Below are 25,094 nucleotides of genomic sequence, written 5' to 3' on the forward strand. Positions count from 1 at the left end.
AAAACATACAAACAACAGTCACCCCAACATAAAACAGACACAAACAAACAATATATCAGAATTTGGAGTCAGTCAAAAGTCCATCAATCAAACATTTACAGTCAGTCCTCATTTTGTATATATTTTCTTAAATTAAATTTACCAAATTTACTGAAGCTTCAAAGAGTTTAAATTTTCTTTCAGCAACATACATTAATGTTTGAATTCAACTCCAATGTACAGGATCCTGTTTTAAGTTTTAAGCTATGTGTACACATACAAAATAGATCTCAATATAATTTAGGATCATAGCAATTTAATATAATTTAGGATCGAGTTTCTGCTGAAGCGCTTTATTAATTATTTTTATTTTTAAATTTTTTCATAACTAGTAGTTCCAGGACAACAAAAGATCTTTTAACCTCTAAGTTCAAATTTATCACAGCTTTATTTTATAGGAACTTTCCTTTGATCAATTTAAACGCAACCAAATATTATATGGTATACCAAAATATTATAAACACTGCAGTAGCAAGGATCTGTAATTCTTAACAATAAAAAACATAATAATTTAATTTATTTTGTATTATTTTATGTAAGTCAGCATAGATTTTCAAAAAAGGAAGGAAAAAATCTTTAAAATGTTTAGAGTCAAGGGACACTGGTATTTTATATAGGGCCGCTTTGCAAGTCTCATTGATAACATTGTATTTACTGTCTGTGTTTGCAACAGTTCAGCTTTTAAATTATTTATTCATTTTAACTTTTCTTTCAGAACCATAATTTTGCTTAAAGTGTTCTCCATCATCTTATTTGTTATATTTCAATAGCATAATTTTGTTACAGAACTACAGTTATTACAGTTTCCCTTCACAGTTTCTCAATCTATGGCTCATGGACCCCTAAAGGACCTTTAATATTGGTTCTTCTGTTCAGGACTCAAAGATAACAGGAACACAAAACTCTATTGAAGTCATTCTTTTCTCGCTAAAAATATTCTAAATGTGTACAGGGTTAGTAGCAAGCAGTCTTCGTTGCAGTGGCAGTGTGTGTGTGTTATAGCTGTGTGTGTGTGTGCGGCACTTATCTTGAACGTCTCTTTTCGTTCCTCTCCCCCTCCTCTTGCCAGCGTAGTTTTCCTTGGTTTTTCCTATACATATGTATTTATGAATCTTATTTTAACCTTTTGCTTGATCATCAGAGAAACCTGAGGGAAATTGTTTGTACAGCTCTTTGAGCTACTTGTAGTAAGAAAAGGTCCCTTATAAATAAAATTGATTGATTGATCCTTTTAAGAAATAAAATCATTTCGTTTATTCAAAGAGAAAAAAAAAACTAAACAAATTTTGTTTTAACTTATTTAGGCCTGTAATTTAGTAAGAAAATATTTATGTTCAGCATTTTTATTCTTTATTCGTTTCCCCTGCTTTTCTTTTCAATATTTCATTATCAAATAATCAAACAATTCACCCTGAGGAGGAGATTGAGTTCTGGAACCACTTAGACCCATTCTTCTTGAATTGGGTGGGATTTCTTCTTTAGACTGCAAACGTCTTCGCAGAATCCAACAAATCAGCTTTGTGGTCGCTCTGCCTCTTACTCCTTTAAGAGGGGCCTTTATTTCTGATCAAGGTCTTTAGGATTCTCTAAAGGTTTAGTTCCCTTAATTTAGAAAACCAAAACTCAAGAAAATACCTGCCTTATTCACTGTTAAGGACTTTCACTAGGACTTTAACCTAGAAACCTGGGGTTCCCTTTTTTCCCCTCGGCCTAAAATCGGCTGTTGGGGGGACATTCACCTCCCACTTATGTTTTTTATTATTTTTGTTTATTTTATATATTTTTTTAAATTATTTTTATTATTTTCCTGTGGGACTTTAACCCAACTTTAACACTGTCAATCTCTATTCCCCAGGGTGAAAGGTTTATCGGATCCTTTACTATTTTAGATTTAAAAATTTAGAATTTGAAAAGTTAGTTTGTTAGCATGAGTTGAGTATCCCACCTGATAACAGTGGTTTTGAGTTCGTTGATCCCAGCACTGGAGCCATGGAGCCGGCCAACAGCCCCCTTCTCCAAATCGTAAACGAGGTTTGAGGCTGGAATTTAGTCCAGGTTGCGCGCTTAACGCTGTTCGTCGACGTCCTCAGATGTCCAGTCGAGGGATCCGGATCACGGCACCAAATTGTTGTGGAAAAAATACTATTTCCAAGCACTGTTCAGGTGAAATCACTCAATCAGGTTTATTCATATATTGTGCACAATACAGAGCTTGTAGGACAATCAATAATGAAGAAGGTGTGGATGAAAAGCTCTGCCAGGCAGAGACAACACATGAGTTTTATACCAAGGATAAGGAATTAACAACAAAGGCGAGACAGTCTGGTTCTGATGCAGCTGTAGAAAACAACTTCCAACCTTCTACATGTAACCCAAATAGTTCTTTTGGTGAGAGTTCACAGGCATTTCATATAACATGATCAGCAGATGTGACCTTATTGTACTTTTTCCATCACAGTGTCCACCAGGTTGTTGGTCATCTCCTTGACTAAGACCCTTCTCCCCATATTGCTTCATTTAGACTCATTTAAGTTGTAGAAACATCTCAAGGGTAATCAGTGGAAAAAGCTCAATTTGTATCTTTATTTCAGACTTTATTTCACAGTCTGATATAAAGATAAACATCCCATTAGATTATTTTGTAATGTGATTTTTTTGGTTTTATATTTTTAATACATTTACAGAACACTCAAATCTTTTTCCACGCCATCATAATGGGGTATTTGTGTGTTGAATTTTGAGGAAAAAAGATTAATTTAATATAATTTGGAATAAGACTGTATCATAACATTTGACAACATTGAAGTGCTGTGAAGACATTCTGGATGCTTTGTATTTTGCAGCAGAGAAATTCAGTTGATATAGCAGAATAACAACAAAACAAAGTCCAGGTTTATACAATACAACGGGCCATAGAAAGTAAAGTCTATAAAACATTAAAATTGTAAGGATGATGGTGTTATTATAATTTATAGGCTACCTGTTGGCTGTGTTTCTGAACTCTCATAAGTTATTTTCAGAAATCTTTTCATGCTAATCACAATTCTCACTGGAACTACTTTTAGAATTAGTCATGTACTTTTGACAAAAATAACTTTATTAAAATCCCAAATAATAAGCAAGATTTTTACAGCATAATCCATCATTTTGATGGGCCTGGTGAAAGTTTAGGGCTAACCTTTTTTCAGGTACAGTGAGTCATGTTCCTGGAAATCTTAGTTGATGATGTCCTGATTGGATGAGCGGCATTGGATAAGCAGTGTTTATGCTGAAATGTCAGTCTATTGATTAGCTAAATGTTTGGAAACCTGACAGAGTTCACAGCCTGAAGGACAAGCTGAAACATAAAAGTGACAGAAGTGGACAGCCTTGGAATGATTCAGTACCAAAGAGCACAGACGAAGAAATATGACACCATTTGTTTTGTTCGCAGAGGTCAAAGAGATAGTGACTGACTGTTTGGCAAAGAACAATGTTAATAAAAATGTTATGCATGCCATCGGCGTTGTTGCAGTTGTTTTAGTTCACATAGAACATTAACTGATTTCTTGGAATCTGTCATTGGAGGACTTAACTCTGTTTTACTGTCATGTCTTCAATGACCCTCAGACGCTCTTAAAATGTACACCTGTCTGCCAAACATGACCTATGTCTAAAACGACTTTCTGGAAACAACCATCTGTTTTTAAAAACAGCAACTGTAATAATGACAAGAAATGAATAAAGGTGAAAGCAATGTAAAATAAAAACACTTTTATGCCCTCAAATGCAGTCTAGGATTGACATATAAATTTTGACATAAATACCTATACAAAGTTACATGGTTCGAAGAAACAGCAAACAGTATTTATTAGTAATCATCTTTTTAGCTTTCCTAGAGCAGAGAAAACTTATTTTTCTCTCAGAAAAGCCATTTATTTATATCTAAATCTTCTCTTGATGCAAATATGAAAAGTTCTGTTATTCTGAAATTTAAACTTCTTTGAAACTATATACTTAAAATATCATTCATTGGTGAAATAAGTATACATATTGGATCAAAACAGCATAGGTTTAGATCTATGTGGCAAATAAAGCCTTTTGGTCTGTTTTCCCCAAGTGTACGTGACTTTCTGTTCACTTAAAAACATTTTTATTACTTTTACATAAAACATAATTTAATAGATTGAAAGAGAAATCTTGTAGTGTTAGTCAAAGAATCTGAGCTGTCATGGTTTGTGTTCATGCAAATTATGAACAGCCCATATAAATTCCTTTTCATTTAGTTAGGCAACTTCCTTTGAGAGACACAAACAACTCTCTGTAGGCATGAAGTGATGGATTGGCCCAAACTTTCCCACCTCTCAGGATTGATGTTTTTTCTCTCCCACCATGTTGTTTGAGCTGATAAGATAAGTGTATTGTAGCAAAGGTTATTCATATACAGCCTTTTGTTCTGGTGAAAAAAAGATGATGGTAAAATACCAGAAAACGTGTAAATATGTTTATATGGAACCACTTAATTGGCTTAACTGACATATTACTTTTGGTAACTTTAAGCCATAAAGCATTAAGCATTGCTCTGCTTATCATTTATTGGAAGTCTTATCTGTAAATCTAGTTCTGCTATTTTTGATGAATTGTCATTTGCAGATAATGATAGATAAGGATCTGCAGTGACAGCAGAATCGCACATCATTGTCTGAAACGTATCACTGGATCACTTCAACATGATTCCCCCATGTCATTAACTCGTATTATGAAAACGTCTCATACTTGGTAAAGTAGTGTACACTACCTTTGTACCTGTAATTATACAGCAGATCATGCAACATCTTACTGAGTTATGAGCTTTTAGAAGTTATGAATAGATACATTACATCTACACAGAGCTGTAGAGAAATATGACAGCAGCAGCTGGACACAGCTTTGTGATATACAAGTTGGCCTTAACTTTAGCAGAGCTGTACCACCCACCACCTTTTAATCTGAAAAACCTAGTAGAAGTAGGAGTACAGCAATTTCAGTTTTCTGACTGATCACCGATGTTTAAAAAGCGTACAATACTGATTCTGGTCTTTTGTCTAAGCTGCTAAATATATAAGTTGGCAACAGTGGCAGATTGTTCTTAACCGCGCACATGCAGATATGATCTGGTGGCCATGCCTGTTGGTCAAACTTCTCTCACAGCAGAGCAAAGAGGGACAGTGGCTGATTTTCACACCTTTGTGGAGGCAGGTAAGATTTTTTCTCATGTACCGTATTTTCTGCACTATAAGGCGCACCTAAAAACCTTCAATTTTCTCAAAAGCCGACAGTGCGCCATATAATCCGGTTCGCCTTATATATGGACCAATATTGAGCCACAACAGGTCTCGCAACTACGGTAAGCAGACGCCGACTTCATTTTCCCCCGTAGAAGAAGAAACGGAGGAAAGCAGCCGCCGACTTCATTTTCCCCGTAGAAGAAGAAACGGAGGAAAGCAGCCGCCGATGCAGCCAGCGGTGGACGCTGGGTTTTGTGTAAAGACCCCAAAATGGCTCCTATTAAGAGACACGCTTACGACGCAGAGTTTAAGCTCAAGGCGATCAGTCATGCAGTAGAACACGGGAATAGAGCAGCAGCGAGAGAATTTAACATGAACGAATCAATGGTGCGGAAGTGGAGGAAGCAACAGCTGTTCATTTTGGGAATGAACAGAGTTTTCAGAACGCTGGTTTGTAATCTATTAATAAAGTTTGACTGACCTATATGACTATTTTGTTGACATTCCCTTTTGCGCAGTTCCATCTAATGGATGCATAACGTAACCCCAGCCTCTACTGTAGCGTCTATTCTATGCGCCTTATAATGCAGTGCGCCTTATATATGAAAAAAGTTTTAAAATAGGCCATTCATTGAAGGTGCGCCTTATAATGTGGTGCGCCTTATAGTGCGGAAAATACGGTGAGTATCGGCCAATTGCCAATCTCCCAAAATTCAGGAAATCAGGGCCGAATAATCGGTGCATCCCTACGTACAGCTTATCTTTAAGCTAGAGCGCAGTAAGCCTACATTAAGCATCTAACCATCCTGTCTAAAATTAGATTGATAGTTGGTGTCTAATTGTTGAGCAAATTTCTGTGCATGGGCCAAGATATTGTTTTCAAAGTCGATTAAAAATTAATACTCTGCTCAGATTTGTGATTCAATGGCAGCCTAAGCTCTGGTTCGTGTTCCAAAAACAATAAATGTATTCCACAAGGTAATATGCCAATAACAGAGACAAGCCTTACTGAAAATATGACATTAGTTGCAGTGTTTAATTATGTTTAATTATAGTCCTTTTATTCTTCCACTTCCACTTTGACCACCAGATGTCTTTGTCCTGATAATTTTTCTGTTCTCTCACCAGAATTGTGATTGTGACCGATAAATGATTATTTGCTGTTTGCCACAAGTTACAAAACTCAGAAATTTAGTTTAACAAATAAAAAAAGATTTACCTTTGTGATGCCACTCCAGTAGCAGTGGCTAGTGTTCGCTCTGGTCAGAATGGGAGTCGGTGGTATTTCTGTGGAGTTGAGATTTGATGCAGTAGGATGGTTTACTGACATGGACAATTTATATAATCAACTAATAATTCTCTTTCTCTGTGTACAGCGTGTACAGGCAGATTCACTTCCAGTTCACTCACTGTGGCTAATGTCCCTCAAGGGTCAGTTGCATGACCTTCCAATGATCACCTAGTCTGTCAGTACAAATATTTTAATTTTCTTGATAATGATCTCTTTCTTTTGCAACTAACGATTAAATTTTGGTGTAAAATAGCTGCAACAAAAACTGAGTTTTCTCTTTAGAATGGTGACCTGTTTGTGTTTTGAGCCCAAAATAAACCTTGTTTCTGTTACATTCCTGTCTGTCATGAATTATGATGATATGATTTACTTTGATGCTTCCAATCAAAGCATATAGCTCTTTATAGCTTAGATTCCTTACAAGTTTTAAGATGAGGGTTTTAAGGTTATTTTCAGTTACCTACCTTCATATCTTGGGACTTAAATTCCTCAGAAAAACTTTGATGGTTCAGATCTAAGGTCCCGGGATGTCCTCTTGTTTGTACCTAACATCTGAAAAGAATTAGGAAAAAATTGCATTTAAATTTGCTGCTCGTAATTCCTGGAACCAAGTTTTTAAAAACTCTTAAAATTAAGGCCTAGTTGTCGTACATTTTAAAGAGCTTCTCAGTAACTTGTGAACTGAAACATGTGATTGTAAATGTTTTGTCCAGCTGGTTTTTATTGAAAATACTTTTAGCTGTGAAACTGTACATTAACATTACAGAAAAATTGTCTAAATATTCCGAGAGATTGCAGTTTTTTAACACCAGCAGCAGCTGGACCTGATTGCTCTTCATTATGTTGTGTATGCTGCCCTCTTGTGGTTTTCCTGCACTGGTTTCATTTTGAACATTTTTCTTTTAAAGTTCTGTTAGTACCGTCATTTGTCTTTAACAGATGAAAATGGTTTTCACATAACATGACACTTTTTATCTTCTTTCACCTTTGTCTTCTACTAAATTAGCTTCCTGTTTTTAAGGTCTCAAATGACATGCCTGATGTTGGCAGCCAGAGATGGCCTCTGTAAGGTGATAAACCTATTGGTGTCCCATGGGGCAGAAATCAACGTCCAGGACAGTAAAGGATACACAGTATGTTACTTTTATCCCTTTTATGACAGATTTCTACTGAAAACCTGTGCATTGCTTAACCTGTAGTTAATATGGACATTGTAGTATAACTGTTCTCAAAGTGATTTAACTCTGATTGATGCTGGTGTGTTCTGCAAGGCCTTGTCCATAGCAGTTCAATATGGCAAGGAACAGGCAGTGTTAAAGCTCCTCCAGCTGGGAGCTGACAAAACCATAAGAACAAAGACTGGCAAAAGCCCTGCTAATCTAGCTGAGATGCACAGACACACTCAGGTAATGTCTTCTTACATTTTATACTGTATGTTTAAGTTGTTCAAATCTTGGATTTGAAATGTTCACGGCTACTGTTTGCCAATGCTTTGTTAGATGTTTAATATATCTTTACACAGATAGCACGGATTTTAGCTTCATCTTCCAAACTCTCTGCTGTCCCAGCCTGCTCTTCTTCTATGGAGGAGACACTAGCTAAGCTTTTTACGACAAACTCTGATGTTCTATCTTCTGTGGAAAGGTAAGATCTGTGACTGAAGGCCATGCCATTTATTATTAGTATTTAGTGTAGCATTTAATATAAGTGTGTGACTTGTGGTAATTGAAAATGACTGCTTGGATGCAAGATCATGCTTGAAAATTGTGAATGCATGATAATGTAGAGTAATGTAATGTATTTTCCCTTTTGGATAGACTTTTAATGTTATCAATGCACTGAATGTGTATTTTTTGTGGCTCAGGTGCTTAAAGCCTCCAGACTTATGGAGATACCGTGATAAAGAAAGGAGCCTGTAAAATGTGGGTTAAAGCAGCTTAATGTCACTTTTATAAATAAAATTATTTTACGTATTTGCTAAAACTGTCACTGTGTGGTAACAGTATAATTTGAAGCAAATCTGTGAAAAAAATCAAGCTCTTCTGCTTCCTCCCTGTGATCTTGTACTGCTCCTGGTCAGAAACAACCAATCAGAGGAAGAGGACCTTAGGGCTATCAATCACCTCATGAATTCTCAAACTAATTAGCATTTCTGTAACTGTAATTCAAATTCAGAAATAATTTATTAATCCCAAAGAGAAATTAAATGTTGTTCTAAGTTGTTTGCGCGCCATGAATACATTGAGCTTACTGTACACAGACATGATTAATAGCACTAAGACCCTCCTCCTGGCTCTGATTGGTTGTTTCTGACTGGGAGCAGGGCATTTATGCAGATAGCAGTAGAACCAGAGAGAAGGCAGAGGATCTCAATTTTTCCACAGTCAGGACATAATGACAGTTTAAACAAATATGTAAAAAAAAATTTTTTATATAAAAGATACTTACTGCAGCTTTTTTTTTCTATTTGTTTTTTTATCACCCCGCAAGGGGTCTTTTTGTGGGCTCTAGTGTTCCTTTTTCAAAGTATGCTGACAGGAAAGGGGGAAGAAGAGGGAGAAGACGTGCGGTAAACGTCGTCGAGTCCGGGAGTCGAACCCGCGACAGCCGCGTCGAGGCCACGTTGCCTCTGAATGTGGGTCACGCTAACCCCTCCGCCACCACGGCACGCCCTTTACTGCAGCTTTAACTTTTCTGAATATGATCATGAAAATAACCATTTTTTTCTTATAATTAAATCATTTGAAGCAGGTGTTGGAATAGGGACACATCTTAAACTTGCATCATGAACCTGACCACCTCAGTTGCATTTATTAAGACATATTTTACACTGAATATCTCACATTTCTGTTGCTACTTGTACAATTTGGTATTCATTATTTTTTTGAGTTTTTTTTTTTCATTTAGCTAAATCTAAACTACTGTAGAGTTCGGGTTATACAAAGTTAAGTATACAGGATAATGTCATAGAAAACACAACAAATCCAGGCAAACTTCCTTCCTTCTTCCTGGTTCCCAGTCTTACATTTCAAACAGCGTTTCTCTACATCAGTTCTCCAAACTGCTGTCAGGGTAAAACTCCTCTCTCCCCACACCGCCTCCTGTTGGAGTTTCGGTGTGCCGCTGCCTGTGTGGCAGGTGTTGTTGATCCACTGTAACCACCAGACATAAACAGTAATAAATCTCCTCCATGGTTGTTTAGTCCACTCAGACTTTGCTGCCGGAAACTCTGCATTATATTTACCCATATTTGGCATGTGGCATTCCTGTTTGTTAGCATTATAGCTTCAGTCTTTCACTCATGTCGAGGACAAACATAAAAAGACATTAAATTTAACTGAGATATTTTACGTACAATTAGTGACAAATCTTGACTAACTTGCTCTACTGAAAATAGTTCTTTCTAGCCTTCACCAATAACCATTTGTTATTAAAATTAAGAGCAGATGTTGAGCAACAGGGTATTGCTGGAAAACAGGGTTTTACAACTTTAGATGGACAGAATGATTTTGAGCGCACATTTTAAACTGTCTTTTAGTTAGTGTTCAGTTGAAGTAGACATTTGTTTCTCACTGACTGGAGTTAAATCATAGCAAACTTATCTGATATCTCTGATCAAATAGAATTACCAACATTATTTCTAAAAATTACAAGAAACTTAGCAAGACGAGTTAAAAGATTTTTTTTTCATACTTTCTTCGAATTCAGATGTTTACATACATTTTGTCAACATTAGGGATAACTATCGTTAAAACTGTATGACTTGAGTCAAACCTTTTTGGTTTCCTTCCACAAACATCAGATAGGTCAACTAACACATTTTGAATTAATTGGAGTTACACCTGTAGATCAGCCAAGATATGAGGAAGAGAATTGTAGAGAATTGTAGGACAAATCTGGTTCATCCTTGGGAACCAGACTTCAGGCTTGGAGGCGCCACACTTCATAATGAGGAAAGAACAATATGTAGAAATATTGAAGCAACATCTAAAGACATCAGCCAGGAAGTAAAAGCTTGGGTACAGGTTGGTCTTCCAAATGAACAACAACTCAAGCATACAGCCATAGTGGTTACAAAGAGGCTTAAACACAACAAAGTCAGTGTTTTGGTTTGACAATCACAAGGCCCTGACCTCAGTTCTATGTAGAAGTTATGAGTTGATCTGCATGTGAGGCGGCCTACAAACCTGAGAGTTATAGTTCCGTTGGAAGGAATGAGCGAGAACTACAGCGAACTACTGTGACAAGTTTGTGGAAGAACACCCTAAAGGTTTGACCCACGGCATACAGTTTAAAAGTCAGTTATCCCTGATACTGGACATCCATCCATCCATCCATCTTCTTCCGCTTATCTGAGGTCGGGTCGCGGGGGTAGCAACTTCAGAAGGGAGGCCCAGACTTCCCTCTCCCCAGCCACTTCTTCTAGCTCTTCCGGGGGAATCCCGAGGCGTTCCCAGGCCAGCCGAGAGACATAGTCCCTCCAGCGTGTCCTGGGTCTTCCCCGGGGCCTCCTCCCGGTGGGACGTGCCCGGAACACCTCACCAGGGAGGCATCCAGGAGGCATCCTGGCCAGATGCCCGAGCCACCTCAACTGGCTCCTCTCGATGTGAAGGAGCAGCGGCTCTACTCTGAGTCCCTCCCGGATGACTGAGCTTCTCACCCTATCTCTAAGGGAGAGCCCAGACACCCTACGGAGAAAACCCATTTCGGCCGCTTGTATCCGCGATCTCGTTCTTTCGGTCACGACCCAAAGCTCATGACCATAGATGAGGGTGGAAACGTAGATCGTCCGGTAAATCGAGAGCTTCGCTTTTTGGCTCAGCTCTCTCTTCACCACGACGGACCGGTACAGCGCCCGCTTGACAGCAGCCGCTGCGCCAATCCGCCTGTTGATCTCCCGCTCCCTTCTTCCCTCATTCGTGAACAAGATCCCGAGATACTTGAACTCCTCCACCTGGGGCAGGACACCCCCCTTGACCCGGAGAAGGCACTCTACCCTTTTCCGGCTCAAGACCATGGCCTCGGATTTGGAGGCACTGATCCCCATCCCGGCCGCTTCACACTCGGCTGCGAACCGCTCCAGAGAGAGCTGCAGATCACGATCTGATGAAGCCAATAGAACCACATCATCTGCAAAAAGTAGAGATGAGATCCTAAGGCCACCAAATCGGATCCTCTCAACACCTTGGCTGCGCCTAGAAATTCTGTCCATGAAAGTAATGAACAGAATCGGTGACAAAGGGCAGCCCTGGCGGAGTCCAACTCTCACCGGAAATGAGCCTGACTTACTGCCGGCAATGCGGACCAGACTCTGACACCGGTCATACAGGGACCTGACAGCCCGTATCAAAGGGCCCGGTACCCCATACTCCCGGAGAACCCCCCACAGGGCTCCCCGAGGGACACGGTCGAATGCCTTCTCCAAGTCCACAAAACACATGTAGACTGGTTGGGCGAACTCCCATGCACCCTCCAGGACCCTGCCGAGGGTGTAGAGCTGGTCCAGTGTTCCACGACCAGGACGAAAACCACACTGCTCTTCCTGGATCCGAGGTTCGACTATCCGACGGACCCTCCTCTCCAGGACCCCTGAGTAGACCTTGCCAGGGAGGCTTAAGAGTGTGACCCCTCTATAATTGGAGCACACACTCCGGTCCCCCTTTTTGAACAGGGGGACCACCACCCCGGTCTGCCAGTCCAAGGGAACTGCCCCCGATGTCAATGCGATATTGCAGAGTCGCGTCAGCCAACACAACCCTACAACATCCAGAGCCTTAAGGAACTCCGGGCGGATCTCATCCACCCCCGGAGCCTTGCCACCGAGGAGCTTTTTAACCACCTCGGCGACCTCGTGCCCAGAGATTGGAGAGCCCAACCCAGAGTCCCCAGGCTCAGCTTCTTCAATAGAAGGCATGTTGGTGGGATTGAGGAGGTCTTCGAAGTACTCTGCCCACCGGCCCACAACGTCCCGAGTCGAGGTCAGCAGCACACCATCCCCACTATAAACAGTGTTGGTGCCGTACTGCTTCCCCCCCCCTGAGACGCCGGATGGTGGACCAGAATCGCTTCGAAGCCGTACGGAAGTCTTTCTCCATGGCCTCTCCAAACTCCTCCCACGCCCGAGTTTTTGCCTCAGCTTCGCCTGCCGGTACCCATCAGCTGCTTCCGGGGTCCCACAGGCCAAACAGGCCCGGTAGGACTCTTTCTTCAGCCTGACGGCATCCCTCACCGAAGGTGTCCACCAACAGGTACAAGGGTTGCCGCCGCGACAGGCACCGACAACCTTGCGGCCACAGCTCCGACCGGCCGCCTCGACAATGGAGGCACGGAACACAGTCCACTCAGACTCCATGTCCCCCACCTCCCCCGGGACGTGTTCAAAGTTTTGCGAGATGGGAGTTAAAGCTCCGTCTCACAGGGGATTCCGCCAGACGTTCCCAGCAGACCCTCACAACACGTTTGGGCCTGCCAGGTCTGACCGGCTTTCTCCCCCACCACCGGAGCCAACTCACCACCAGGTAGTGGTCAGTGGACAGCTCCGCACCTCTCTTCACCCGAGTGTCCAAGACATACGGCCGCAGATCCGATGAAACGACGACAAAGTCGATCATCGAACTGCGGCCTAGGGTGTCCTGGCGCCAAGTGCACATATGAACACCCTTATGCCTGAACATGGTGTTCGATATGGACAATCCATGACGAGCACAGAAGTCCAACAACAGAACACCACTCGAGTTCAGATCGGGGGGGCCGTTCCTCCCAACCACGCCCCTCCAGGTCTCACTGTCATTGCCCACGTGAGCATTGAAGTCCCCCAGTAGAACAAGGGAGTCCCCCGGAGGAGCACTCTCCAGTACCCCCTCTAAGGACTCCGAAAAGGGTGGGTAATCTGAACTGTCGTTCGGCCCGTAAGCACAAACTACAGTCAGGACCCATCCCCCCACCCGTAGGTGGAGGGAGGCTACCCTCTCGTTCACCGGAGTAAACCCCAACGTACAGGCGCCGAGATGGGGAGCAACAAGTATGCCCACTCCTGCCCGACGCCTCTCACCTTGGGCAACTCCAGAGTGGAAGTATGTCCAGCCCCTCTCAAGGAGGCTTGTTCCAGAACCAGAGCCGTGCGTCGAGGTGAGACCGACTATTTCTAGCCGGAACCTCTCGACCTCACACACTAGCTCCGGCTCCTTCCCCACCAGAGAGGTGACATTCCACGTCCCAAGAGATACTGGACAAATGCATGTAAAGTTCTAAAACGTTTTTTAAAAAAATCTTAAAATATTCTTAAGTCTTCTGGCATTTAGCTGACCTAAAACAAGATAAGTTTGGTCTGATTTAACTTCAGCCTGTGATAAATAAAAAAAAGTCTGTGTCTTTGTATTCCTTGTAAATATCTGGTTTCAACTGTATGAACATCAGTCTCTCTGTGTTCATCAAAGAATCCAGACACTTGTGTTAACACTGAGATTTCTGGCTGCCAACATTTCTAAATCCAGCATGTTTCATGACCAGCAGTGAATGGCTTTTCTGCCCTCCAGGCACCTGCTGATGTTTGCTACAAGTCACTTTGTTTCTTGGTCATTCAGAATGCTGCCTAAGATGCTTATGCATTGACTTCTGTGGTAGATGACATTTTTTATGGTGAACTTGACATACCAAAACTGTTCTATCTTGTTGCAGCAACCTGAAAACACAGCAGTTCAAAGCCTCATTATAATTTAAAGTTTCTGATCTTTGTCCAACTTTTATGCGTCATCTCACTTAATTTTTGAACACCTCCTTGAGGCTGAAAATGTCTGACTTTGAGTCTTCTTCCACTCTGAAGATTCAAACTCTGAAGAGTGTTTGGACGATCTTGTATCCAAAATAAAATCCAATTAATGAAGTTTGCAATATTTCCCTCCCCATTTATTGTTCTGTTCTTTTAAATAAAACAAATTACAGCTTTCAATATTATTTCCAAAATATTTTGATTTTGTAAGAAAGTTGTTTATGAGCCAAGATCTGTTTTCTGTGCTATGTAGTGCAACAAAGCTTGATGAACTTGAACTTCTCCTGCATGGCCTTAATCTGGGGTACCTCAATGACATCATGACTGTAAGTACCACACACTGGGACGAGATTTAACTTGCGGTGTGACGCACAAAATATCTGCTTCAGTACAAGCAAAAATTTAGAAATAGTTTTTTACTTATTAAACTTTAGACCTCAATTTGTGTAAGTAGCTTTTTGCAGCTTGAGGAAAATGCATGAAACACATCTGCTGCAGAAACAGCTGTTAGGCTGGATTTGGTAAATTTGTTTTTTTCTGATACACATGAGCACAGGAAAACGACATCACCTGGAGCTACCTGTTGACCATGGAGAAGGAGGACTTTGAAAAGGTAGTGGACAACATGAGGAACAATATTTTGTGCACAAGTTTAAACTTAAAAAAATACATTTTAAACCTTTTAGTTGTGTTTAAAGTGAACAGAATCCACTAAAAGACATCTTTACGTTTTTTTGCCGTTTGTCAGATTGGCATTACCAACCCAGTGGACCAGCAGAAGGTGTTGAGTGCTGTGCAGCAGATGCACTTGGACAAAGTAGACCTAGACAAGATCCAACTGGGAACTGGAGAGAATGGGTAGGATATGGGCAATGTTTAAAAAGTTTATTATAGTTTCAGAACAATTGTTCTCTGCTTCTGGAATACTTGCACTAAATTCTAAAATACTTAGTTCCATATAATACAACAATATGACTACATAGTTATAGAAGTCTGGTGAGCATACTGAATTTATAGAATTGTTATAAGAAGATTAGTTTTTTACTTAAAGCCTTGAATCAAATTTAATGTGATGTTTATAAAATAATTAAATGTTTTATGGTTTTTATTTTTATTGCATGTTGGCTGCAAGCAATTGTGTACTACTTTTATTTATCTTATATGCAGCTTCACAGCTTAAGAGATTTTTTGTCGGAGTTTCTAAACTAACAACGAGAAAAAGATTTAAAATGTGCTACTGTTACTTTTTTTGTCATTTTGTCTAGGAAATTTACTTAAATTACTGAAGAAAAAAACTACAAAGCTGCTAAAATTTTTATATTTAAAAACATTTGTTTGCTCTTCATAACTTTTAGTCAAAGTTATTAGGAGCCATTGTTGGAAGTCCAAAGAGCCAGTTGCGCCTCCTGAGCCACAGGTTTTAGATCCCTGCCTCACACCATCCTGCAAATTAATCTAGGCTCTGTCTCCCCAAAGCTACCTGTCTGTTCTCCACTGGAGGTCATCCATTCCCACCAATGAGCATTTCACCATGGTGGCACTGCACCTCCCTCTCCCATGTCCATAGCCTAACACAGAGCCAGGCTTTAATGGTTTAAACAGCACTCTAATGATGTGTGAGGTGAAGGCTGATAGGTAGCTGAAATAAGTAAGGAAACTACAGCAGCTGAGACTGAAAGTTGCTCATAGCTCATAGTAAACAGTTCGGTCAAGAACACATCTTCTTTTGTGGCATTTCAAGTTTGTTTTGGCCATATTTGTATTTGTCTTGAAATATGTAAACATAACTTACAAAGAAAAACAAGCAAATAACTGCATAGTTCTGCAACCCAGAGTTGTTAAACGCTCCAGCTCACCATGAAGAGGAAGCCTCCCCGGAGGCCTGGATTTGAGGTCCCCAGCTCTAGCACCAGTTAAGCAACAGAGCTGGTTTAGAGGAAAAGCCTCCTTCAGCCCATCATCACTCTGTGTCCTTAGATAAACTAACAGCAGGAAAAAGGGAGGTGTGGGTGCTGCAGAGGCTGGCTGACACTGTTTACTGGCCCCTCTGACAGAGTGTTAGGAGGGCTGGGATGGCTGCCTGCTCTGTGCCCTTAACCAGGGAAATGTACCATTAAGATAAGAACTATCTACATCTCACAGTTCTAGGTGATGGGAAGAGACACGCAGAAGGTTGATGAATATAAAAAAGCGAATCATTTAGCGTGGGTCTTTTCAGGGAGGGAGGACAAAATAGATGAACATTGAGTAGAAAAGGTTTGGCCACCTGCTCGGATTTCTGTAGAGTTTATTGAAGAGGAGTTCCAGAAAATGACTTGGACAATGTGAGCTCAGAGCTGCTCCAAACTATCAATCTGTCTGCACTGTCATAGCTGAGCAGCTTTTGCACACTATGATTTGTTTCTTAATGTAGACGTAATTTTTAAAGTTCACGTTAAAAAAAGGTAACCTTTTAAAGAATTGTTCATCTACCCTGGTAAGCATGTGAGACTGGATGTCTTTTATATCCTGGTTGTTTATAAAAATGAAGCCGCAACTTTTCTTTCTCAGTTAGATTTTTACCAATCAGCGTATAGGATGGCGTTATTTGACATCCTATATTATCAAATATAGCATGTATCAATTATTAAATTCATCTTCAACTTGCATGTACTGTATCTACAGTAATAAAAAACATAAAATGCAACTTAATACAGTTTAAGTTTAAAAATTTACTTGTAAAGCTTAAATTTTTTTATTTTAATATCAGCTGTAATATTTTATTCTCAGTTTTGGGATGTTTAAGCTATGGTGTTGGCTTTTCTTAAGAAGTGTTGAAAGACTGTTAAATATAAAATGAAAACTTGGTACAATCTTTAAGTAATTTCTGTCTGTTTTTCTAAATTATGTTTTCTGCTTACAAACATTAAGAAATTTTATTGGACGATAAATTGGCCTAGAAATGTTTACTATAAATGATAATATTGTCACTTTGAAACCGTTTCCAACTAATACAATTATAATAGCATAGTACAACAAGTTCGCCTCTCAAAGACTTATAAACTTACATTTTGTACAGATCACTCCAAACTGGAACTGGGAGACATCTTAAATATCCAAAATAAAACACCATTAACCAAAAACGATAAATGAAATGGATTATGAAATATCTGTGAAGAAAACTACCCTTCATAAAATATCAGTCATCAGAATGGACCTTATTGAGCTTATTTTAAATTACCATGCGATTAATTGCTTTTTGCAGCAGGCTTATTATTCCTGTTAAGTTTTTCATGTTTTGCAGGTGTGACGATCTGCAAAACTTCCTCCTAAGTGTGCGTCATCAGTGCTGTTACCTGACGGAGATGCTTCAGGATGTCATCAGCCGTTTCCCCCGTCAGGCCTCTCAGGTACACCTTACCTGTACTGGTTTCCTTATTTGGAGCCATGGGGTTCCACAGAAATCCCAGTTCATTTCCTAGTTTGATTTTAAAGCCACATCATGAAGTGTTCAGAATGTTTCAGTCAAAAGAAACAAAACTGTATCATGTTTGTTTGTTCTTTCTTCTGACAGTTACATTTTTATCAATGTGTTCCAGCAATAGAAACTATACAACTGACTGGTTTTATTTAGTCATTACAACCCAGAACTTTGCTTTGGATCACAGTTACTAATCCCTCAACACTTTAACTAAGTAAGAAACAGAAATGGTGCCAAGCAGCACATTTAAGTGATAGCTGGTCCCTTATACTCTGATTTGCTTTGGTGCCACTTTTAAAAGTTACATGACAGAACGTAGAACTCTACACTTTGGTTCTTTATATAGACGTTTTTTATATGTACAGCTAGAAAACAAGGCTGTATTTATTTGCTATGTGTGTACCGAACCAGAAAGTGACCGAAGCAAACATATATGACATGAATTCATGTATCATTATTGATACTGTGTCAAGCAGTCATTAGAAATGCAAAAGTTTGACATTGCTATTTGGTAATGGAATAATAAAAAAAAGCTTCAAATTCCGTAGATAAATTTTTTCATACTGCAGCAGTTTTTACACCACATTGCTGTTACATCAGATACTCCAGCCAGATAGAAGTAATTTGATCCAGCCAAAAAAGAGCATTGAGAACATATTTGACATGACAGTTCAACATCATTCTGTCTCATGTTTCTCACTGTCAATGTCTGTCTAAGCTGCAATCTTAACGTGTTGGTAAAATTGACGTTTTTTTGGTCCTCCAAGCAGCTGGTCATATCTCTGGACCCAAAGAAGGAAGCCCAGACTGTCTGCAGGCAGCTGGTTGTCCAAACTAAAGACCTGCAGAAGGAAGTCAGCTGTCTCCACAATCTGCTTTGCCAGGTCAGCATACACATACATTAACACACTTTTACATTGAATAGCTAATACTTTGAACTTGAGAACAGATAATAAAAAATGATAATCAGATTCTGAATTAATTACCAAACAAAAATGAGATGGAAAAGCTGCATGTCCAACACTACGTTCACGTTTGGTTCTTCTTCCTTGTGGCCAGGGATTGACCATGAAATAGACTTGAAGTATGGTGCCACCTGATTATGTAGAACAGGATCAATGATGCTATTGTTTATTCCCCTAAAATGTATTCTTTATACGCTATTGAAAAAGCCTATTTTGTGTAGAAATTGTAGTATTGCTATTTGTGTTGCCTTAATTCTCCTTGTACCGACCCATCACTCCACGCACATACAAAGCACAGGGGGAAATTCACTAGGCTTATCCGGGGTCGGGTTGCGGGGGTAACAGCTTCAGAAGGGAGGCCCAGTCTTCCCTCTCCCCGGCCACTTCTTCCAGCTCTTCCGGGGGAATCCCGAGGCGTTCCCAGGCCAGCCGAGAGACATAGTCCCTCCAGCGTGTCCTGGGTTTTCTCGGGGCCTCCTCACGGTGGGACGTGTCCAGGACACCTCACCAGGGAGGCGTCCAGGAGGCATCCTGACCAGATGCCCGAGCCACCTCAACTGGCTCCTCTCGATGTGAAGAAGCAGCGGCTCTACTCTGAGTCCCTCCCGGATGACTGAGCTTCTCACCCTATCTCTAAGGGAGAGCCCAGACACCCTACGGAGAAAACCCATTTCGGCCGCTTGTATCCGCGATCTCGTTCTTTCGGTCACGACCCAAAGCTCATGACCATAGATGAGGGTGGAAACGTAGATCGACCGGTAAATCGAGAGCTTCGCTTTTTGGCTCAGCTCTCTCTTCACCACAATGGACTGGTACAGCGCCCGCTTGACGGCAGACGCTGCACCAATCCACCTGTCGATCTCCCGCTCCCTTCTTCCCCCATTCGTGAACAAGATCCCGAGATACTTGAACTCTTCCACTTGGGGCAGGACACCCCCCCTGACCCGGAGAAGGCACTCTACCCTTTTCCGGCTCAAGACCATGGCCTCGGATTTGGAGGCACTGATCCTCATCCCGGCCGCTTCACACTCGGCTGCGAACCGCTCCAGTGTGAGCTGCAGATCACGACCTGATGAAGCCAAAAGGACCACATTGTCTGCAAAAAGCAGAGATGAGATTCTAAGGCCACCAAATTGGATCCCCTCAACACCTTGGCTGCGCCTAGAAATTCTGTCCATGAAAGTAATGAACAGAATCGGTGACAAAGGGCAGCCCTGGCGGAGTCCAACTCTCACCGGAAACGAGCCCGACTTACTGCCGGCAATGCGGACCAGACTCTCGATGTGAAGACAGACAAAGGGCCAGTACCCCATACTCCCGGAGAACCCCCCACAGGGCTCCCCGAGGGACACGGTCGAACGCCTTCTCCAAGTCCACCAAACACATGTAGACTGGTTGGGCGAACTCCCATGCACCCAGGACGAAAACCACACTGCTCTTCCTGAATCCGAGGTTCGACTATCCGACGGACCCTCCTCTCCAGGACCCCTGAATAGACCTTGCCAGGGAGGCTTAAGTGTGTGACCCCTCTATAATTGGAGCACACCCTCCGGTCCCCCTTTTTGAACAGGGGGACCACCACCCCAGTCTGCCAATCCAGGGGAACTGCCCCCGATGTCCATGCGATATTGCAGAGTTGCGTCAGCCAACACAACCCTACAACATCCAGAGCCTTAAGGAACTCCGGGCAGATCTCATCCACCCCTGGGGCCTTGCCACCGAGGAGCTTTTTAACCACCTCGGCAACCTCGTCCCCAGAGATTGGATAGCCCAACCCAGAGTCCCCAGGCTCAGCTTCCTCAATGGAAGGCATGTTGGTGGGATTGAGGAGGTCTTCGAAGTATTCTGCCCACTGGCCCACAACGTCCCGAGTTGAGGTCAGCAGCACACCATCCCCACTATAAACAGTGTTGGTGCTGTACTGCTTCTCCCCCCCCACCCCCCGAGACGCTGGATGGTGGACCAGAATCGCCTCGAAGCCGTACAGAAGTCTTTCTCCATGGCCTCTCCAAACTCCTCCCACGTCCGAGTTTTTCCCTCAGCAACCACCCAAGCCGCATGTCGCTTCGCCCGCTGGTACCCATCAGTTGCTTCCGGGGTCCCACAGGCCAAAAAGGCCCAATAGGACTCCTGCCTGACGGCATCCCTTACTGAAGGTGTCCACCAACGGGTTCGAGGGTTGCCGCCGCGACAGGCACCGACAACCTTGCGGCCACAGCTCCGACCGGCCGCCTCGACAATGGAGGCACGGAACACAGTCCACTCAGACTCCATGTCCCCCACCTCCCCCGGGACGTGTTCAAAGTTTTGCCGGAGATGGGAGTTAAAGCTCCGTCTCACAGGGGATTCCGCCAGACGTTCCCAGCAGACCCTCACAACACGTTTGGGCCTGCCAGGTCTGACCGGCTTTCTCCCCCACCACCGGAGCCAACTCACCACCAGGTAGTGGTCAGTGGACAGCTCCGCACCTCTCTTCACCCGAGTGTCCAAGACATACGGCCGCAGATCCGATGAAACGACGACAAAGTCGATCATCGAACTGCGGCCTAGGGTGTCCTGGTGCCAAGTGCACATATGGACACCCTTATGCTTGAACATGGTGTTCGTTATGGACAATCCATGACGAGCACAGAAGTCCAACAACAGAACACCACTCGAGTTCAGATCGGGGGGGCCGTTCCTCCCAACCACGCCCCTCCAGGTCTCACTGTCAATGCCCACGTGAGCGTTGAAGTCCCCCAGTAGAACAAGGGAGTCCCCAGGAGGAGCACTCTCCAGTACCCCCTCTAAGGACTCCAAAAAGGGTGGGTAATCTGAACTGTCGTTCGGCCTGTAAGCCTAACCCTCTCGTTCACCGGGGTAAACCCCAACGTACAGGCTCCGAGATGGGGAGCAACAAGTATGCCCACTCCTGCCCGACGCCTCACACCTTGGGCAACTCCAGAGTGGAAGTATGTCCAGCCCCTCTCAAGGAGACTGGTTCCAGAACCAGAGCCATGTGTCGAGGCGAGACCGACTATTTCTAGCCAGAACCTCTCAACCTCACACACTAGCTCCGGCTCCTTCCCCACCAGAGAGGTGACATTCCACATCCCAAGAGCCAGCTTCTGCAACCGAGGATCGGACCGCCAGGTTCCCCTCCCTCAGCCGCCACCCATCACACAATGCACCCGACCCCTTTGGCCCCTCTCACGGGTGGTGGACCCATGTTAGGGGGGGCCTATGTTTCCTCTTCGGGCTGAGCCAGGCCGTGCTCCATGGGTAAAAGCCCGGCCACCAGGCGCTCGCCATCGTGCCCCCCCCTCCAGGCCTGGCTCCAGAGTGGGGCCCCAATGACCGATGTCCGGGCAAGGGAACACGAAGTCCAATGGTGCCGTTCATCATTGGGGTCTTCGGGCTGCGTTTTGTCTGGTCCCTCACCTAGGACCTGTCTGCCTTGGGTGACCCTACCAGGGGGCATGAAGTTCATTGGGGCACTCAAAACCCTCCACCACAATAAGGTGGCAGCCCAAGGAGAGGCTATTTTCCTATTTTTATCTGTCAAATTCTAATCATATTAACATAGGCTATTTTTATGCGGTTTAGTTAATATTCACCTACTTGAACCATGAAACCAGATCCCATCACACATAAAGCAAGTGAATACATCTAACTTTTTCTCCGTAGTGACACAAACCACTGACTGTGGCCCCAATAACTTGTAATAAATTAAATTAAATGACTCCACTTTAATTACCAGCACTTTCACTTGCTGGGGTCTGAACGCACTGCCTCCCTCAGTGTACTATAAGCCTGGCGGCCCGCCAAGCTTTACTAGACCCCTTGCCAGACTAAGCGTTGCCTATTTATGTTTTTAGGAAAATATTAATAATAAAAAATATTATAGTTTTTTTTTTTTTAAAGCCGGATTGCAAGCGTCTCTGTTGATATAACGTTTAACTGGCGGAGCAGATTTATTTCTAAAACATAAGTTTATAGAAGATAGGTTTATAGTTCATGCATTTAAAGCCGGCAGCGCTCGCACCAATCACACAGCTGGCGCCTCTGCACATTTGCCTTGCGCTGCCGTTGCTTGAGCTTTTAGTTTATCTTAGCACGGATCATGCGCGCCTCCTTTCACTCAAACTGGACACTGGCTGACCTGTATGAATATTTACATCAACCCTCTGTGATGAATTATGATTCTTTGGAGAACTCTATATTATCAAGGTAAGAGTTTAAACCCACCACGTTAGCTCTGGTTGTGCAGCTCTATGTGAACCGTAGGAATAACTTATAGTTGCACTTTCAGACGTGCATGTTGACGGAGCGGTGAGAATGATTTATATTTGTGAACAAAGAATTATGTGGGGCATTTACATCTCAACACGCTGCACAGGTATGGCTCTGTCTGTGCTGATAAAGTTTATGTCTGTGTTCCCGGTTGGTCGGAGCATTAGTGGTTAATGAACCAGCGCTAACCTCATTATGCAGGTTCAGCCCGGTGAGGAGATTTCGCGTTCGCCTCGTAGTCACTCATCACGCTGGTTTTATATTATTTTATCATTATTTTATTATTATTATTCCAGTTAGATGAAGCACCAAACCATGTCAAAAGCTTTGTCCATTTAGTCAGCCAGAGATAATCCGCGCGGGCTCGCGGAAAACTCGTCCTACAAACTCGAGGAACCACAACAGTTTCTGTGGCCTTTATTAAAAACTCAGCAGACACGAAATGTTAGAGCTACTAAAGCCACATTAGTGGCATTAAATTAAGTGTCCCGTTTGTTGCACATCTCTGCGCAGTGCAGCAGCTTTAACTCATCATGCAGAACCGGTCCAAGGCTGTATGAGGCCTTGAGCAGAATTTGACTTTGAGAATTGTGGTCCCTCTTGCTGCTAAAATCATCAGCATGTCTAACAGCTTCTGTGTTCGATTTAATCTGGGAGAGGGAGAGTAGTTTAATTGGCCAACCTAAAAAGCAATAAATTATAATTACAGTTTACTAATGTGTATTTGTGAACAAACAGAGCTCAAACTCAAAGATTAAACTCACAGCATTAGATTGTAGATATGGTAACAAAACAATCTAACTATGAATACTATTCCTTGAAGATGTACAAAATAAACTTGCCAGCTCCTTAAAATCTTACATTTAAATGTCAAACAATTTAAAATATTTTAATTAATGTATGCTGAAACCATTAAATCAAATTTAGCAGCATTGATCATCTCAATAAACAAATGTTACATTTATGTATCTGTGGTCTGTGTTAAAATATTAGCCTTTATGTGGCCCCTGAAGCCCTTGAGGGGCCTCAGGGAGCCGCTGACTTAATTTGGATTAAACAGAAGTGCAAACAATTGATTTTCATGTTAATTGTATTTTTTGATTTGTTGTTTTTAAGACAAGTTGTGGATTTAAATAGCATCTCACTAGCAATGTTTTCCCGTAACATATAATTATCCAGTAATATTTTTAAATTTCCTGTCAACTTAACATTTTTTAATACAAAAACACAGTGGACTGCCGGTGGACCACCTCTGCGCCCCGACCACCGGACTTTCTGGGGGAAACCCTGCAGATGCGTATTAATACAATGCCTTGAAGCAACAACATCAACAATAACTTTTTGTAAGCAATTGTTGTAGCTCAGGAATGTGGGAAGAGCTACAAGGCAATTTCCTAGACTGTTCTTATAATTTTTGGGGGAGGTTTTCTGAGCATTTCCACTGTGAAAACCAGGACAGGGTGGATGCAGAGCAGGTAGCTCTTCCCACTGCAGTTGTGTTGACCAACATGACTATCCACAAAGCTGTCTGGAATACAACTAGGACGAAGATAATCCGTGCACAGATGAGCACTATGTACAAGTCAATTTAAATATATTTCCTACCGCAGTTCCTGCTAATGAGTTTTTCTTTCTTGAAAATTCAAAACCACTGGGTTCCATGCAGGAATATATGAACTTTGTGGAGCCGTGACAGGTATGTGCAGGAGCACTTGCATGTGTATACTTGAATCTCTATGTATATGGATGTGTTTGCATTGGTATTCCAAGAAGAGTCGGTCCTGACAAGGCAGAATACTCACAGCCCATAAGTCAGCGCCAGCATGACATTGACCTGTCAGCACACAGACACCGAGGTGGAGGGATGATATGAGGAGGGGGGTAAAGGAGGGTGGAGGCAGCAGACCAGAAGCTGCAGAAAGTTTGAGATGTGAGAAAGAATTGTCAAATGAAGGTAGAGTCTGACGTGAAGGAACTAGGTAAAGCATTGGAGTAGATTAATAAGTTAGTGTCCTGATACCTGTGGTGATGGAGTCATTGGCTGGGTTGGATT

General features: G+C 42.3%; 1 protein-coding gene across 2 annotated transcripts in view; it reads left to right on the plus strand.

Annotated features, from left to right (window-relative positions):
• The window catches only part of asz1 (ankyrin repeat, SAM and basic leucine zipper domain containing 1), a 56,992-nt gene that overhangs the window by 26,767 nt on the left and 5,131 nt on the right, over nt 1–25,094 (plus strand). Inside the window, exons 5-12 of one of the 2 annotated variants that reach the window (XM_028014369.1) lie at nt 7,598–7,709; nt 7,848–7,982; nt 8,099–8,220; nt 14,598–14,670; nt 14,901–14,957; nt 15,093–15,202; nt 17,628–17,733; nt 18,572–18,688. In XM_028014369.1, coding sequence (XP_027870170.1) covers nt 7,598–7,709; nt 7,848–7,982; nt 8,099–8,220; nt 14,598–14,670; nt 14,901–14,957; nt 15,093–15,202; nt 17,628–17,733; nt 18,572–18,688 — 832 coding nt within the window. The remainder of the gene's footprint in view (nt 1–7,597; nt 7,710–7,847; nt 7,983–8,098; nt 8,221–14,597; nt 14,671–14,900; nt 14,958–15,092; nt 15,203–17,627; nt 17,734–18,571; nt 18,689–25,094) is intronic. The other variant, XM_028014370.1, reaches the window with a different exon arrangement.

The sequence above is a fragment of the Xiphophorus couchianus genome, chromosome 4, assembly GCF_001444195.1.
Source record: "Xiphophorus couchianus chromosome 4, X_couchianus-1.0, whole genome shotgun sequence".
NCBI lineage: Eukaryota > Metazoa > Chordata > Actinopteri > Cyprinodontiformes > Poeciliidae > Xiphophorus > Xiphophorus couchianus.